A 17,079-nucleotide genomic window follows, 5' to 3' on the forward strand; every position below is an offset into this window, starting at 1 on the left:
GTTGATATTTCTGAATCTTCTGTGGTCGCCAATTCTTTTGCTAAATCAGTGTTCAGTGATAGCTGAATTTGGAGATGTCACGTAGTGTTATGATTTTTGTGATGGCAAATAGTGCAGTAGCCAGACAAGTCCAGTGCAAAAATCAAGTCCACTTATGCCAACATGCAATCCATTACTCTTAAGTTCAATGTCATGCCTTGCAAAGTTGCAATCTCAAGTATTCTGGTATAAACAACAGGATAAGTGTTAAACACCAACCTCATGAACCCTTTTCATTAGTTTTTCGCTTCTTGTTCATAGACATTTCCAATAAAAGGCCCTAGCAAATCTCTCTCAAGTCAAGATGACACTATAGTAAGCTACAACTTGATAAACATACAGAAAGCAGCAGGTAGAACAAGTGCTTAGTGCTTAGTGCTTACACCCTTACCCCCACACCTTTCTCTTCACTGATCTGAGCAAGGATAAAACCAAAAATGATGTGCAGCCAGCTGATCAACTTATCTTTTCTGTACAACCTAACCCAGAGCTAAATTAAAAGAAGTAAACAAGAACCCTATGAAACAGAATATCTCCTGTTCCTAAGAGGTGGGAGGGGAGAGGGCTTCACATCTGCAGGCTTAGCCGACAATGGCGGGCTCTGTGAGCTACCTGACGTCTCTGAACCTTTGCCATTCTCTCCCTGCCCCTTGCTGCTCCATATCTTGTCAAAGATCCTCCTGGACCTTGACTGCAGAAGGAAGCCGCCAAGCTGGTCCTTGAAGCTGTTCCTGCCTCCTCCCCTGTGCTCGCTCTTCCGGTGCTCGACCTCTCTCGCGCTTAGGCTGGTCGCTTGCTTGTTCAGCGAGTTTGGATGCCTTGGTATCCGTCTTTCGCAAATGTCACTCTGATCCTTCATAATAGGCTTTGCGCACGTGTGTCCTCCACCGTCCGTTAGAGCAAGCGCATTGCTGGAACCCGCCCTCAGCTGTTGGAAGAAGAGGACCTGCACCACCAACCGGAGCGGTAGGCGGTCGTTTTGCGTGGCGTGCATGCTTGCATCTGTTGAAAGCTTCTTGACATCTATCAGACCGCAGATCTTCTTCTTGTCGGCTTTACTTATGTTTGGATGCTCCTGATTAGAAAGAAGCAAATGATCAGATGCCGTTATAAGTTATAACATACAACATTTACAGGGGTTGAGTTGGATACAAGTGATTTATCAAGTCTGCTTCTATGCCAGAGCAAAAGAAAAATAAAAATGCATTAATCTTGAGTTTTAGAAGAGTGCAGCACCGAGTAACTTATTGATGAGTCACAATCCCAAACAGGGTAGTACTATACACATATTTGTAAGTGTTATGAACATACCTTGAGATATGCATCAACAGCTGAGTACAAGCTGTCATGAACAGGTCTAGCTGCTTCTGGAACCGCTGTTGCTAGTTCAACAAATGTAGACAATGAAAGGTCTGGATCTGAAGCTACTTCAGATAGATAGCCATCAACCAGCTCTCCTAAAGCCAAAGTGGATTCTTGTTCAAAGTTAAGCTCAATCATTTTGTCATCAGATTTCTCAACAAAACCACCATTGTGGGACATCGCTGTTCTTGCAACAAATCTCTGCACAAGATTATGGACTAACTTAACATCGTGTGCGCCATCACTGGGTGAAGCAGCAGGTAGTAAGAGATCCTTAACCGAAGCTTTGTGCAACTGGAAACTAATCCTTCTCATAAGTTCTTCCTTCACATGTTGCCCAGCTCCAACCAATATAGCAACTTTCAACAGTTTCAAGAGAAACCTGCAAGAACAACCTGATGTCTTATCTGACGGCAATAACCATATTATAGTCTCGACTAAACATTGGTTCCTTCTCATGTAATCCTCCGCGACCAAAGCATCATAAGAATCTGGCAGCCATCTGACAGCATATGCTTTAAGGGCTTCCCCTATCAATTCAGGTGACATTCTCCCCTTGGATTTGACAGCAACCATCACTCTCTTGTAGAGGTCAACATCGAGCTCGCATAAGTCCTCAACCCACCAGTCTTTAGGAGCTATTGATGTTCTTCCTGTTGATTCAACTATTTCAGTACAGCTCATTCCTTTCCTGCTGTGACTGTATGACCAGGTTACATTAGCTGGATCCACAGATGTCTTTGAAGCAATAGCATCTATACATCTGCCGATGACCTTCAGCTCTTCGGACCAAGGTAATAGTGCTTTTGTGCTCTGGAGAACAATGATAGAGTCTTTCCAGCTACGGAGGATGCTAGAATTTATGAAGACATCGATTTTGAATATCAAGTTTCCCTTGTCCACATCTTCAGTCATTTCAAGGTACTCTGCTGCACATCTTGCTGCAACAACATTGTGAGGACTGAGGGTAACAACCATCCCATAGCAGAACTTAGCGCATATTTCGAACGCTGTCACTCCTCCAGGAAAGCCATCTATGTGGACCTCATCAGTCCCCTCCTCGGTGGCCTTAATAACTAACCTCTGAAGCTTGCTGCTCTTGGACAGAAGGGGAAACTGCACAAGCAATCAAAATCAAAAATATTTTTTCAGTTATGTTTGTCAATAAGACATTTCCCTGAATACCAATCATCACCATTCACCAGCAAGAAAACATAAACATTTATAAGAAATAACGTTTGTACAATGCAAAATGTCGGAGTTTGTTTTTTCTTAAAAGGTGGAGAATTGCACTAGTCAGTGTATCCCTCTTATTCCAAGGTACTGTTTCTTTAAGTAGTATTTTCAGTCAAATAATTGTTGTTGAAACAATCTGATAGTCACAGCAGGACTTAAATAGCTATCTCACACAACAGTAATTACTTGCAAAAGGGTTGCTAGCACAGAGATCAACTGATCAAGTACAGAAGTGGTCCATGCAGCCTATTATTTACTTGATTCAACAGCTTTTCATGCAGCATAGATCACTTTCTTTAAGCTAGAAACTTTCCATGCAAACGAAAATATGACAAGGTCACTATAGTTCTAATATTTACAAATAAATACTAATCACACCAAACATTTATTGAGATACTGCCAATGAAAAATTTAACATGAAACAGTATGCAGCTTATTGGAAAGCGATAGGGCAGCAACAATCAGATGTGAAACATAAATGCTGAATAGTGAATATGCTCTGTTACTGAGAGTATGAAAATGAAATCCTAAGTTTGAGCACCTATGCGGCTAAGCCTCAGGATATACTATATGTAAGTTGTAATACATGTCTAGCAGCAGTGCTTGTTTCTACCTTTGTCACTATTCTAAAGAAAAGATATAATACTTTTGAGTTAACTTCAGTGCAGTTGTGGAGAAATATTAGGAGCCCAACCTTATGTAAGTAAAATTTGACTTCGCTGACATGCACAATGACATCTGTTGCGAGGTCTGAGATCACATATCTGCATGCATAAAATAGAAACTGTAAGCAAATAATATTGCAAAAACAAACATATATTTTCCCTAGATAATATAATAATAGTCCTAAAAAATTCTAATAATAGCTTTTACCTAGTTTTAACGTTTCTTATGGAGTTATTTTTTTTCAAATTACACACATCAATGGTGGATAACCATAGAATGGTGCAAAAAAAAAAACTAGTATATGAGCCTAAAGGCAGTCTCAGATCAAGATTCTGAAATCAAATGCGTATCCAACCAGCATATGGCTGCCCATAAATCATGAACAGTCGCTCTCTCAAACAAATGACAACAACAAAACACATTCCTATTATCCTAAGGTATAAAAGGTCTTGCCAAAGACATGCACTGTCTATCGACAATGGACGAAAACATGAGGTGGCTGTTAAATAGACTGCACATTTGCACACCTCGCTTTCCGGTTATTCCAGTTCACTAAGAAAAGCATGCGAAAGGCGCCACTAGAGTTGGTAATCAGGACACGCATGCATCTGTTAGCCACTAATGTCCAAAAACCTATCATGTTCACTTAAGATTAGCACCATCCCTTTCTCTCTTTTGAGGATTATCTGTACAAAAGGATGACTTAAGCTCAGGTTGCCTTGTTTTCATCAGGTTAGCTTGCTACGAAAGCATCTTGCCATAAGATCCCAACATCACATTCTGCTTTATGCCTCTCATCACTATGTTATTGCACACCAGATTGTTTCAAAAGCCGGCCGTAACGAAGCAACTTGCAGTGTGGATTCTTTAACTGAAGGGAAAGTGAACTCCTATCAATTATTAGGAAGATGGTGAGATGACCATCGTTTTCTTCTTTCCTTAATAATAAATTAAACCATCTAACTTTACCAAGTTGCCCAAAACAACAAAACATAGTGGTGCCTACCATATAATAGTAACAGAGTGAAGCTTAATTCTCCTAACCCTCAGATCTATTCTGCACTAACCTAGCGCCCTAGCCACAAAGAGGAGGAAAAAGAAACAAGTACATGCTCAGATATAGCAGGCATAAACAAAGCCTTTCTTTTTAGTCGACAAATGACTTTGAGCAATCTAATTCAAACACAACCAAGAAACAACTGCTACCAAGCTACGGATACCAGGAAGGCAATTTGGCTTCAGCTTATGCCCAATGATTAACCGCATCACAACGAGAGTAATTTATTTAATCAGATGATTGCCCATCACTGTAAACTAAGACGTTTAACAGCTAGCATATAGAATCACGACAAGGAGATAGACACGAAAGAAAACTAATCCCAAGAGAAACAAGGAATGCCAGCTCGAAAGATCAGAAGGAAAAACTTTGGTATGTGATGGATCCAGTTCACAAAACTGTAGAGAATCACGCATGCTATACATTAGTACAAAGGACACAGTTTGCAAAAAGAAAAAAGAAAAAAAAAAGAAAGAGCAGAAACGATAAACAGCTTAGCACTTCCCAAGAATCAGTAGTCAACTCACCCAGCAACTTCAAATGGGAGACCATTTTTGGGAAGAAAACAAAAGTACAAAGTACGAACAAATTTGGTATTAGCAATCGAACAGGGGACTTGTAACCAATACTCAAGCATAATGTGAGGTCCAAATCCATGAACAAGCCACAAGATGACAAAAGAAAACATAGCTACTCCCATTCTATTAATTAAGAGAAGCTATAAAACTGATGCAAGAAGAGAACTTTCCAAACGACTCCCATTCTATTAGCTGCCACCTTCACTCTCGCAAAACTTCATAAACACAGAGAAGCCATCAAACGAACGATTTCTATTGCAAGATATCTCCCCAAAAAAGCTTCAAAAAAATCGTTCTTTTACACCACTACCCAAGAAAGAATCCAATCCAATAATTAGCAAACCAACATGATGAACAGCAACCAGACACGTTCGTAATCGACGCCTCCCATAAACAAGCAAAGGAAAAAAAAAAGAACAGATTTTGACTACCACCTTTGCATCCTAACAACGTTATCAGAGTCAGACACCCAAAGAAACGCAAGAGAAGATCACACTTTTCTTCACCCAAACCGAAGCTAAAGATTGGAGAGGAAACGAAGGCGGCGCCTCACCTGACGTCGGCGCCGTCGGACTGGAAGGCGTCGGGCTTGGAGCCCAGCTTCATGAACTTCATCTTCTTCTTCTTCTTCCTCCTCCCCCCTCCCTCTCAGAGCCTCCTCCTCCTACTCCTTCCCATGCACGCACAAGCAGCTGAGCTAGCTGCCTGAAGAAAGCAACGCAGCAGCAGGAGGAGAAAGAGAGAAAGAAAGAACAGTGGCGAGTGCTGCTGCTGCTGCGGCAACTATACACCAACGGAGAACGAAGCGGTTGGTGAGGAGGAGAGTGATTAAACGCAGCAATTAAAGAAACGGATGTGGTTGAATGGAATGGAAGAGAGGAGTTGCCAATGATGCCGTGGAGTGTGAATGATGGGATATTATTAACTCCTCTCACTCCTCTTTCTCTCTCCTCTGCCGAAGCCGCCTTCTCTTCGACTCTCACTAGCAAATTGCAATGTCAATATACTGCTCCTCTCTCTCTCTCTAGACTTGTTGCCTTTCCTCTGATCTCTGCACCTCTTTTCTTCACTTCAACGCACTAATAATAGTACTTACACCATGACCATGCTCTTAGCTGATGCTCCGAGATGATTACTTTCGCTGTGGTTATATATAATACCGTACTTACTCCAGCAATTAGCTGGGCTAATCACTTGTTTAGTAGGGTGCTTTTCTTTGGTAGTAGTGTTTCAGGGTGCGCCAGCCTTTACAACGGATGGTAGTGTGATTTTGCGCGCAGCTGCACAGGTCGCTTTCGGTGTGCGGCGCGGTTCAGAGAAGCAAACAATTCTTTCTTTTTCTCGAGAGAATTTTGAGGGGAGCAAACTTAACGATGTAGGCTGTGTTTAGTTGGATCTAAAATTTAGATTTTGGTTGAAATTAAAGATGATGTGACTGAAAAGTTCTGTATGTATGACAGGTTAATGTGATAAAAAAGGACTAAAGTTTGGATCTAAATTTTGGATCTAAACACAGCCGTAATGACGTATACACAATATCCATACTGGATCTAAAGTTTAAATTTTGGTTGAAATTAGAGATGATGTGACTGAAAAGTTCTGTATATGACATGTTGATGTAATAGAAAAGGACTAAAGTTTGTATCTAAATTTTAAATCTGAACACAGCCGTAATGACGTATACATAATATCCATACTCTCTCTCTCTAATCTCTCTCTCCTCTTGTCATCTAGAAGGCTCCTCCACGTCGTTTTTGCAATACAAAAATGGAGAGTCTCCTCTTTTCTCTGAACTTGTACTGTTGTACATATGTTATCCTAAGTTTGACATGCAACATGTATAGTGACATTTGTTTATACAACTCGAATACCTATGTACTTGTTTTTTTTTAAAAAAAACTACTATGTACTACAGTAGTAGAGTTCAGTGATTGACCTTCTAGCAATTTACTTATGGAATTCTTTAGAAAAATATTAGCTCCCCACCCTTCATTTGGCTTGGTATGTAACCTATTTCATCCGTCTTAAAAAAAGGCAAGATAATTATGGATATCCAAATTCGTTATACTATGAGGGGTCACATCCATCCAAGGTTTGTCATATCTCTCTAAGGTTAGCCTTTTTTTTAGGACAGAGTGAGTAGGTTCTTAGTTCTTTAGAAATAAGTGTGATGTCCTGGAAATCTTAAGGGAAACTCAAACCTTTTGTATTGAAAGCCGAATTCCTCTGTAAAAATCTGATTGGTTAGAGTTGAAAGTTCAAAAATGTGTGCTAGGTGTAAGTTAATTGTTTCCGGCACAAAAGCCGGTTTGTTTGAGATAAATGAGCAAATGTTTCTCTGAATTTTGCTTGGTTTATACAAATTGATCCCATTTTGGATTGAAAGTTACGGCAGACAAAGAGGTTGGTAAGGCCGCAGCGTCATGCTACATGCAGAGAGGAGAGGGACGTCCATGAAATGTGTACTTCACAGGACCAAAGGAATATATGCTAAATACTTGAACAGAATGTCAGATCAGAAAAATCCACGGAGAAGTACTTTATTGGAAGAACACATTTTGGAAAGTGAATCTGAATTTTAAGTAGCAAGGAAATTGATGGAGCTATTATTTTAAGCACAAGCGTGTATGCACTCATCTTTTCTTGTGGAAAAAATAGTGGCAAAAAAAAGAAGATAAAACATTGATGGTTGTGTCATTATCAGTTCACAAATATACAAGAACACATTCAATCAACTTCTCCTTCTCCATGTGTAAAATAAATTCGATCTTGCATGGTTGTGAGGAATATGTAACATATATGTACAATGATCTATGATTTCTAGTCATATCATATTTTTTTCATAATTATTTGAACATTGCGTAAAAAAAGGAGAACACATTCTCTCACAGGTTTAAAATCCCCTCTAGGTTGAGCATCACAGTTTTAAAAAAAACAGTAGCTGTTTTTATCTGATCTTGAATCGGTCAAGTAGTGTATTAATATTCGCTTGGAATCAGATTAACACTAGAGCAGCGGAAAGCTAGCGGTTTTTCTATTCTACAGTTCCTACAGAAGAACAGCAGAAACTAACAAATTAAAAATGATTGATTGCAAATTGATCATATTTCAACTGGTTATATTTTCTTTTGTAGAACTAGTCCGGCCCTTATCCCGATTTAAATTCTAGATTGCGTAACCATCGATAGCGAGACATCCGTGACGATTTCGTCAATTTCAACATATGTCAGCCCAAACTTTTAGAGGTATTCACAGGGTTAGGAAGTATGTATGTATTTATGGCTATAAGTGTGTGTATATTGTGAGCTTTTGTGCTTATATCGCTTTTCAAAAGAAAAATTATCCGCAGATTAGCAAAACAGCTAGCTTAGCTTCCCTACATTGTGACTAGTGTCAACCACCTTTTCATGGGCCAAACTCTATTTGCTTAGCCGATAAGCCCCCCCTAGCTAAGCACGTCACACCTCGGAGGACCAAGCTCTGAAAAAGATTGGGAGGATCACCACATAACAATATGTTACAAAAAGCTTTGCCCAAAAGCCACCGTGACCTCCCCCTCCGTCGTACCACTATAATACTCCCTCGCCCCGTCACCTTTCTGCTGCCCCTGCCGACCCCCGCCGTCGGCCTCGCGCCCGCCCGCCCGCGTTTACGTTGCCGACGCCGCGAAACCGGCTGCCGGCCGCTTGATTTTTCCGCCGATCAACCACGCGCGCGCCGCGCTAACGTACGTACGAATGTACGATACGTCGCGGAGACTACTCGCGGTGGCGGTGCCCTCTCTCAAAAAAATTTTTAACCGAGACACCGGCGTGGCACGGTCCAAGCCATGTGACGCGAGGCGCCGCAGCGTGCGTACGCGCGCGCGTCCACCAGTCGCGCCGCGCGCGGTTGGGTTTTCGCGTGGTTTTCTCTCGTGATCCCGCGGTGTTTCTAGCGGGGCGTTGTCCCGGTGGTGATGGTGGTGGTGGTGGTGGTTCACCACCGCGCGCCCTGATCGCGTGGTTGGTGATGGTGGAAATCACGTACTCCTACTGTGTATGTGTACGCGTGCCGCATGCGGCGTCAGTCGATCGAATCCTGATGTGCGATGTGCTTTGGTTGGTTGGTTTAATTAATGGGGGAGAATCTTAGTCAAACGACGACGAGGGGGAGGCGGTTAACTTTGTGGGTAAGGCGGGAGTGATTAATTAAACAAATCGCCATCAAACCGACGGTGCGAAAGGCGCGATTAATTAGAGGCCTAATTAATACGCCACTACTCAGGTGTTAGGGAGGTTTGGTTGAGGGGGGGGGGGGGGGGGGGTGTAACATGGGGATGTGACTGTGCTTTGGTTAGCTTGTTCGATCAAGGAGTTAAGTGGGTATAGCTTTGTATAGTTCGTATTGTACTCCCTCCCTCCAGTCCTATATTAATTTCCTTTGTCGTTGAAGCATTTTACTAGGATGAATAATGAAAATGCTCTGTCGTTGGAGAGATTAATACTCCCTCCATCTATTTTTAATACACATATTTCTAAATCTAAATAATTTACTTTTGATAGATATATTTCAATCCGGCCACATATCCTCTTAATGACTTTATCGGATTTAATGTGTGACTCTTCATTATTCCACACAAGATTGGCTACATGGGCATCGAGAAATGTAAATATTAATGAATCGCTTGTTTAAGTGGAATAAATAGTAGCATGTTTAGCGAAAAGGGCTTGTAATCTAGTGGTTATAAGAGCATCAGTAGCACTTTAGGTCCTGGGTTAGACTCCCCATGGGAGCGAATTTTCCAAGATTTAACGGCATTGTGCTTTCAATGGTAGGTGACATACCCGTCGACAGCGAGGCGCCTGCGGTGACTTCGTCAATCTCCAGGATTTGCTGGCTCAGTCTTCGAAGATACTCATAGGGGTAGAGTTTGCGTGCGTGCGTTCATAGGGGTGAGTGTGCGTGTGTTATGAGCGCCTGCGTTGTACTGTGTAATTCTAAAAAAACTAGTAGCATGTTTGAATGGATGATAAGTAGAATTACTTATTCTTCGTCATTGTGCCAAGATGAAATATGGCTATCAAAAATAGATGAAAGGAGTATAATATAAGGCATAACCACCCATAACCCAAAACCAAGAAATAATTAATATCACATCATTATCATGAACCACCCTAACTAGTACAATACATGCAACCAATAGAATTAAAGATCTTGTGAGTGTATAATTTAAAATAATAATAATTTAGAGGAGAGAACATGCTAATTAATTATATGCATGCATGCACGTCTTATATTATGAAACAACTTTAAAAAGTATTTGTACCTTATATTTTGGAATTGAGGGAGTATAAACATTTTGGATGAGTTTACTCTTATATAGTTAATGAAAAGTTGTTGTTTCTCCAACGACATCTCTCCTATGCTTAAAATGTACTCCCTCCGTATTTTAATGTATGACGTCGTTGATTTTTTTTACCAACATTTGACCATTCTTTTTATTTAAAAATTTTGTGCAAATATAAAAATATTTATGTCATGCTTAAATAACATTTAATAATAAATCAAGTCACAATAAAATAAATAATAATTACATAAATTTTTTGAAACAAATGAATGGTTAAATATTGGTAAAAAGTCAACAACATCATACATTAAAATACGGAGAGACTACTACTTAGGCCATTCCCAACCCAATGACTAGTATGGTATTCATAGCATTAAATAGACTGCCACTTAGGATGAAAAATGATGTGGCAAGTGAATAAATGAGGAAAGAGAAGGAAGCCATGTCTTGCATGAGACATAGTTTCTACACAACATCCAAAATATCATGTGAGATAAGTAGCATTAAATTTAAGTATGGATAGTGGTGTTCGTATTGGAAAAGTAGTGTCTAGTACTAGTTTCTTAATGATGTGGAGTTTATGGGAACTATCTAAGCGTTTGGGTTGGGAATGGCCTTAGTAAATAGACACCTTAAATAATCACTCGTGAGTACTCGTGAGTAAATGAGGTAATGTTTAAAACGACAGGAAATTAATACATATATGGAACTGGAGCGAATTACTGTCCTTCACATTCGTGCTACTGCTAATCAGATCAGCTAAAGTTTTCGATTGGAGTGTTACGAAATGGACGGCTAGCAACTAGCGAGATCTTGAGTTTAGCCTTAACCTCTTTTTATTACGTAAAATCTAAACAGTGTGCGCTCTCGTTTTAGTCTAATCGCGCGACGCACCTCCGACCGTCCGATCTCACTATCTATTTATTTTCGGCTTACGTTATCGCTTTCTCCACTAGTATTTGACTGTAGAGAGGCTGACACACCCACGTAGCAGGAAGGACTGAGATAGACATGTATGCCTTTTTTTTCTCTTCAAATAAAATTTTCTCTCAAATTACTTATTCGATCTACAATCCAATTACACCATTGTGTTCGTTACAATTAAATCTTCACAACAAGATCTTACATGATTATATTACGATGAAAAAATATTTATATTTGTAAATTACTTTTATTATATACGTAAGTTACTTTTATCATATATATAAGTTACTTTTAGATTTGACTAAATTACTTCTTAGACATATAAAAGTAAATTTAATAAAGTCTAAAAGTAATTTATATATATTATAAAAGTAACTTAAAACAAAATGGAAGTAACTTTGTCACGACATTAGAAGTAAATTCATTGTAGGGATAAAATATGAATTTATATAGAAAACTTTATTTAATCAGTACAGATCAACACACATAGGTTTAACAAATTTTAAAAGTAAGTTCAATGTTAACTTCAACACACATAAGATACATACTATTGCATTTTTCAAATTGAAAGGAGACACTAGATGGAGTATAAACCAGCTACGACTAGTTGTGTAGTCATGTCCAATGAAAAATGCATGGATTAAAGTTACTTTCTTTTGTTCTAAGTTACTTCTATAATATATATAAATTATCTTTAGGCTTGGCTGAATTTACTTTTATATGTCTAAGAAGTAACTTAGTGAAATCTAAAAGTAATTTAGATATATCATAAAAGAAATTTATGATTTTTCATCAAAATATAATCATGTGAGATCTTGTTATAAAGATTTAATTATTACGAACACAATGGTGTAATCGGATCGTAGATCGGATGAGTAGTTTAAGAGAAAATTTTATTTGAAGTATAGGTGGATAGAGTCTCTTATAGATAGAGTGATAGCTGGTTTAGACAAACCAGCTACCATTAGCTGTGTAGTCATGTCCTTTTTATTATGCGTTTCCGTCTTTCTTCTAACAGGGAAAAATGTATGTACGGTGAGCCAGGTTCTTGTGGATGGGAACGACCAATAGTGGTCCAACAATTTGCAATTAATTCTGTGCAGGAGTATGGTTTTTGAGGACCCTGATATAGGCCAAAGTGGTCTATCAAGAAGTTAATCAAGATGCGCATCATTAACTGCTAATGATTAGCTAATTAGAAAGGTAACATCTCAAGTTGTTGTAAGCAACCAAAGATAGGTCACATGCATCTCTCCATCGATCAGCTATCACAAAGGCTGTAGCAGAATGTAAATATGCATGTAGCTAGCCATCCCCCTCCTAAAAACCGAAAGCCCAACTCTTTGGTTCTTTTTGTAGGGCATATGCACCGGCATCATGACACATTTTGCCGTTGTGATTATTTAACTGAGATTAAGCTGCGAGTTGCGGCTGAAATGATTAAGTGTTATATATCAGGGATTTATTTATCTGGCGCAAGCTGATGGCTACGTGTGCAATAATGATGTAAACTCTTTTTCAATATATAAGAGATGACCATATAAACTCATATATTGATATAGATAGTGTGAGTGTAAAGTACTACAAGTGATTTTTTTTTTCAATTATATGGCAGATGCACACACAAGTATACAACACCATGCTCACACATCTCGAATGTACCTCTAACACACGCTTAAAGAGAGGAAAACCAAAGGCACAGACACATCCTTGATCTCATTAAATTTATTATATTATTAAAATGGTTTTAAAAGAATTCAAAGTACCATGTTCATTGTGGAGGCTAGAAATTCTAACATCAATCAGAGAAAAAAAATAAGAGTTCAAGTAGAAATACAATTTAGAAATAACTGAAATTCAGAATATTGAAATAACAATCCATCCAGAATACCAAATGATAATTAATTAAGATTTGAATTAAAAAATAATAATTTCCAAAATGACAAAATAAAAAAAGATTTTTAGTAGGGATACAATATAAAAATAATTGAAATTGGGAATGAAAATAAGGGGTATTAAAAGAACAATCAATCTAAAATACAACATGAGGTTAATTAAATCCTGATTTTTAAATAATAAATTAGAAAAATAGAAAACAAAGATAAGAGTTCAAGTAGAAATAAAATTTAGGAATAACTATAATTCAGAATAGAAATAATGAATATTAAAAGAAAAGACCATCTAGAACCCAATATATATGAGCTTAATTAAAATTCAGAATAGAAACTAAAATAAATTCTGAAATAAGAAAAAGAAAAATGAGAGTTCAAGTAGAAATATAATTTAAAACTAACTTAAATTTCAAATTTAAAAAGGAATATTAAATCATTTGTGTGTGTATAATATTTGTAGTGATCAATTGGGATTTGAACCATGATAATTGGAATTATATATGCATCTACGAGTCTATTACTCAAGTGGTTCCTTTCAAGCGAATAATTTATTATGGATCATATTTTTAGGTCTTCCTTATACACCTCTTAATTAATGAATTAATTTATGAAACATTGGTGTTTTAACTATGTCTATCCACGTGCGGATATAGAAACCGAATTTCTATACATTATTAAAAAAATAAGATGTTTCTTACAAAATGTATGATATACACTAATGACCATATGACTCTTTTTAAGGTTTATGGATTTACCTAGTATCGATCTCTCTACCCGTTGAGTGCATGTAAGAAAGGGTGCACATATGATATATGTGCATGCGTGAATGGTATTTGTTATACAAGTTATGACAGGATATATATGCAACGTGCACATGTGTGTATAATTGAAAAAACATATATTAATCAGGGATGGACACACCCATAGGGCATAGGGTGGGGCGATTGGCCAACTATATATGGTCCACGCCGCCCCCACACCCCTATATCATCACCAATTGTCATCTCGCACTGGTGGAGAAATTGTTTTTAGTCCCGGTTCGTAACCCACTACAAATCCGGGACTAAAAATCCCTATCTTTAGTCCGGTTCAAATACCCGGGACTAAAGATCGATCTTTAATCCCGGTTGGTGTAGATGGGAGCGGCAGTCCCAGTTATTTTCTTTTTGTTTCATTTATTGCTACTTACTACTTAATCTCTAACTTATTTTCTCCCAAATTGGGTGGGATGCATATCCCCAAATTAAACTCCAAATCAAAGTAACATCCCAAATACACAAATCGTATACACTATAGATTATACATCCCAAATCAAACTCCAAATCAAAGTAACATCCCAAATACACAAATCATATACATCACAGATCCATGCGACGAATCACATATTCTCAAAAAAGAAATTATACATCTCAATCCATACAATGAATCACAAATTCTCCATCTCAATCCATACAATGGATCACAAAATCTTCAAAAAAAAAAAAGGAAAGAAAGCGAAGCCGCTAGCCGGCTCAGCCGCTGCCATCTCCCCAGCCGCCGCCGCGCAGGCCGCTGTCCGGCCCGCCCTCCCCCTCCTCCTACGCACTACTCAGCCACACACGACTAGGGATAAGGAAAGAAAAGAAATAAGGAGGAATGAAAGAGATAAGGATTAGAGATGAAGAGAGAGAAGTTTGTGTAGACGGGAAAAGAGGATGAGTAGCGTTTTGATATTTAGTACCGGTTAGAAACACCAACCGGAACTAAAAATCATCGTGATCTTTACTCCCGGTTGATAATACAAATCGGGACTAAAGATCCTGGAGGGCCCTGACAGCGTAACACCAACCGGGACTAAAGATCGTGTAGTCCCATTCTGCTTATAAACCGGGACTAAAAACCATCTTTAGTCCCGATTTTTATTGCAACTAGGATTATTGTGGTTTTTGTTCGACCGGGTAAAGATGGTTTCTCCACTAGTTTCGTCTTTACTACTAAACTTGCCACCTCGCTCGTGTAATGACTATTCATCTCCTCCGCTAACTCGCTTGACACGATTCGTGCGATGCTAGTTTTGTGACCTCCTTACTATGGTTTGATATGAGTGTGTTCTATGTGTGATTATGGCTATGTCTTTGTCCTCTGCGGTGCATCTGTTCTATGTACGATCATGGCTGCGTCACTGTCCTGTGTGGTGCATCAGTACCATCTTAGATGTTCTTTTGTGTCTTAATTAATTGATTGTACTTTATTTATATGCTATTACAATATAATAAGTCCCGTTATTTAATTTTATCGATCATTAACCTGTATTTTCACTGATATTAACCGAGAAATTAATTGCTGTTCTAATTAAGTTATGAACAGGATGGTTAAGCGATAGCCTACCAAGCACGTTGCCATATGTAATTATTTGTACGATATACGCATCTCACCGGCAGACGGTCGGTTTGCTCCTGGCTCCTGCGCGTGAGCATCGTTCTCCGGGAATCACGTCTGCACGTCTGCATGCAGTACGTACTATCGTTTGTATTAACCTAATTAAGCACCGACCATGATCAAACCACACAGCCTAAACATGTCAACGTGATCACCTGCTGTCAGGCTAAATATTCCGGGTGAACTGCGCCAATTCTTTGATTACATATTTCTTGGGGCAGATCTAGAAAATTTATGGTGCCAATATCACAATGCACTGGTCATGCTTAAGTCATGGTGCCCTGACAATTTAATCATGGATTTTGCTGATATCGAGGTTTTGTTAAATTTAACAATTTTAACCATACGCGTGCCCAGCCTGCTCCTAATTGTTTCGGATGTATGCTGTTGTAACGTACTCCGATAAAAAAAAATCCACTTCTAGCATTCTAACAAAAAATTAGTGAAGATAAAGAATGACTAAAGTACTCTTGGTTATTAAAAAAACAGTAAGAGTGATAGATAGGTAAAGGGTATTGAAGTGATAAAACTTCTCATTTTACTAGTTGGGAGTAGGTAAGATGGTACAAGTTGATTTTTTTAGACAAAATTTAAACAGTAGAAGTTGATTTTTTTTTATGGAGGGAGTATTGTTTAGGAGTTAATTACCTCATACTTTTTCCGTCGTAAGATATAAGACAACCAATTTTTTCTTCGAATCTCATAATATAAAATGTGTATACCGACATACATTAACTAGACAGAACTCTTTCTCCTCTAAATTTTGATTTGTTTTAAATCTTCTACCTTCAAATTAACATCAATCACACTGCTTATATGCATTGAGATGATTTAATCGAGGAGGTGATTAAATTATTTTTCTTGATATTTACGTTAGTGATGGTTATGCGTTACTCCCTCTGTCCCAAAAAAAGACAACCTAGTTGGTGATTTGACATCACTTAGTATAACGAATTTGGACATGAGGTTGTCCAGATTCATTGTTCTAGGTGAGGTCAAATCCCCATCTAGATTGCTTTTTTTTAAGGACGGAGGGAGTGTATACTCCCTCTTTTTTTTAATAGATGACGTCGTTGACTTTTTCTCATATGTTTGACCATTCGTCTTATTAAAAAAATTTACGTAATTATAATTTATTTTGTTATGAGTTGTTTTATCACTCATAGTACTTTAAGTGTGATTTATATCTTATACATTTGCATAAAATTTTTGAATAAGGTGAATGGTCAAAAATGTGAGAAAAAGTCAACGGCGTCATCTATTAAAAAACGGAGGGAGTACTTTAGAACGAACGGAGGAAGTAACTCTACCACCTGCAGGTGTCCGTACACACTTGTGCGTATTCTATATGAATTTCCTCTTAAGATTTATTTTTCTTTCGTGCAAAATTAGCTCAAACTATGGCAATACACATGCATGAGGTCCGGACAAGCCGAAGACATAGCACACATGTTGGTCCCTTCCACACTCCAATGTGCTTACTCTCACCTAGTAGCAGATGCCTCATGCATGATCTGTAATGTCAACATGAGCATGTCAACCCTTGTCTCATAAGTTCGAGCTATCAAGTGGCAACTT

The 17,079-nt window shown here is 38.4% G+C and overlaps 1 protein-coding gene across 1 annotated transcript; it reads right to left on the reverse strand.

Annotated features, from left to right (window-relative positions):
• Nucleotides 1-240: 240 nt before the first annotated feature.
• LOC127784331 (BTB/POZ domain-containing protein NPY1) lies at nucleotides 241-6,000 on the reverse strand. The gene is made up of 4 exons (XM_052311561.1): nucleotides 5,492-6,000; nucleotides 3,332-3,401; nucleotides 1,351-2,517; nucleotides 241-1,114 (listed from the first exon to the last, which is right to left on the reverse strand). The coding sequence occupies exons 1-4, from the start codon at nucleotides 5,551-5,553 to the stop codon at nucleotides 557-559; spliced, it is 1,857 nt and encodes a 618-aa protein (XP_052167521.1). The 5' UTR covers nucleotides 5,554-6,000; the 3' UTR covers nucleotides 241-556.
• Between the last annotated feature and the right edge of the window lie 11,079 nt (nucleotides 6,001-17,079).

Source organism: Oryza glaberrima, chromosome 9 (assembly GCF_000147395.1).
Source record: "Oryza glaberrima chromosome 9, OglaRS2, whole genome shotgun sequence".
In the NCBI taxonomy this organism is placed as follows: domain Eukaryota; kingdom Viridiplantae; phylum Streptophyta; class Magnoliopsida; order Poales; family Poaceae; genus Oryza; species Oryza glaberrima.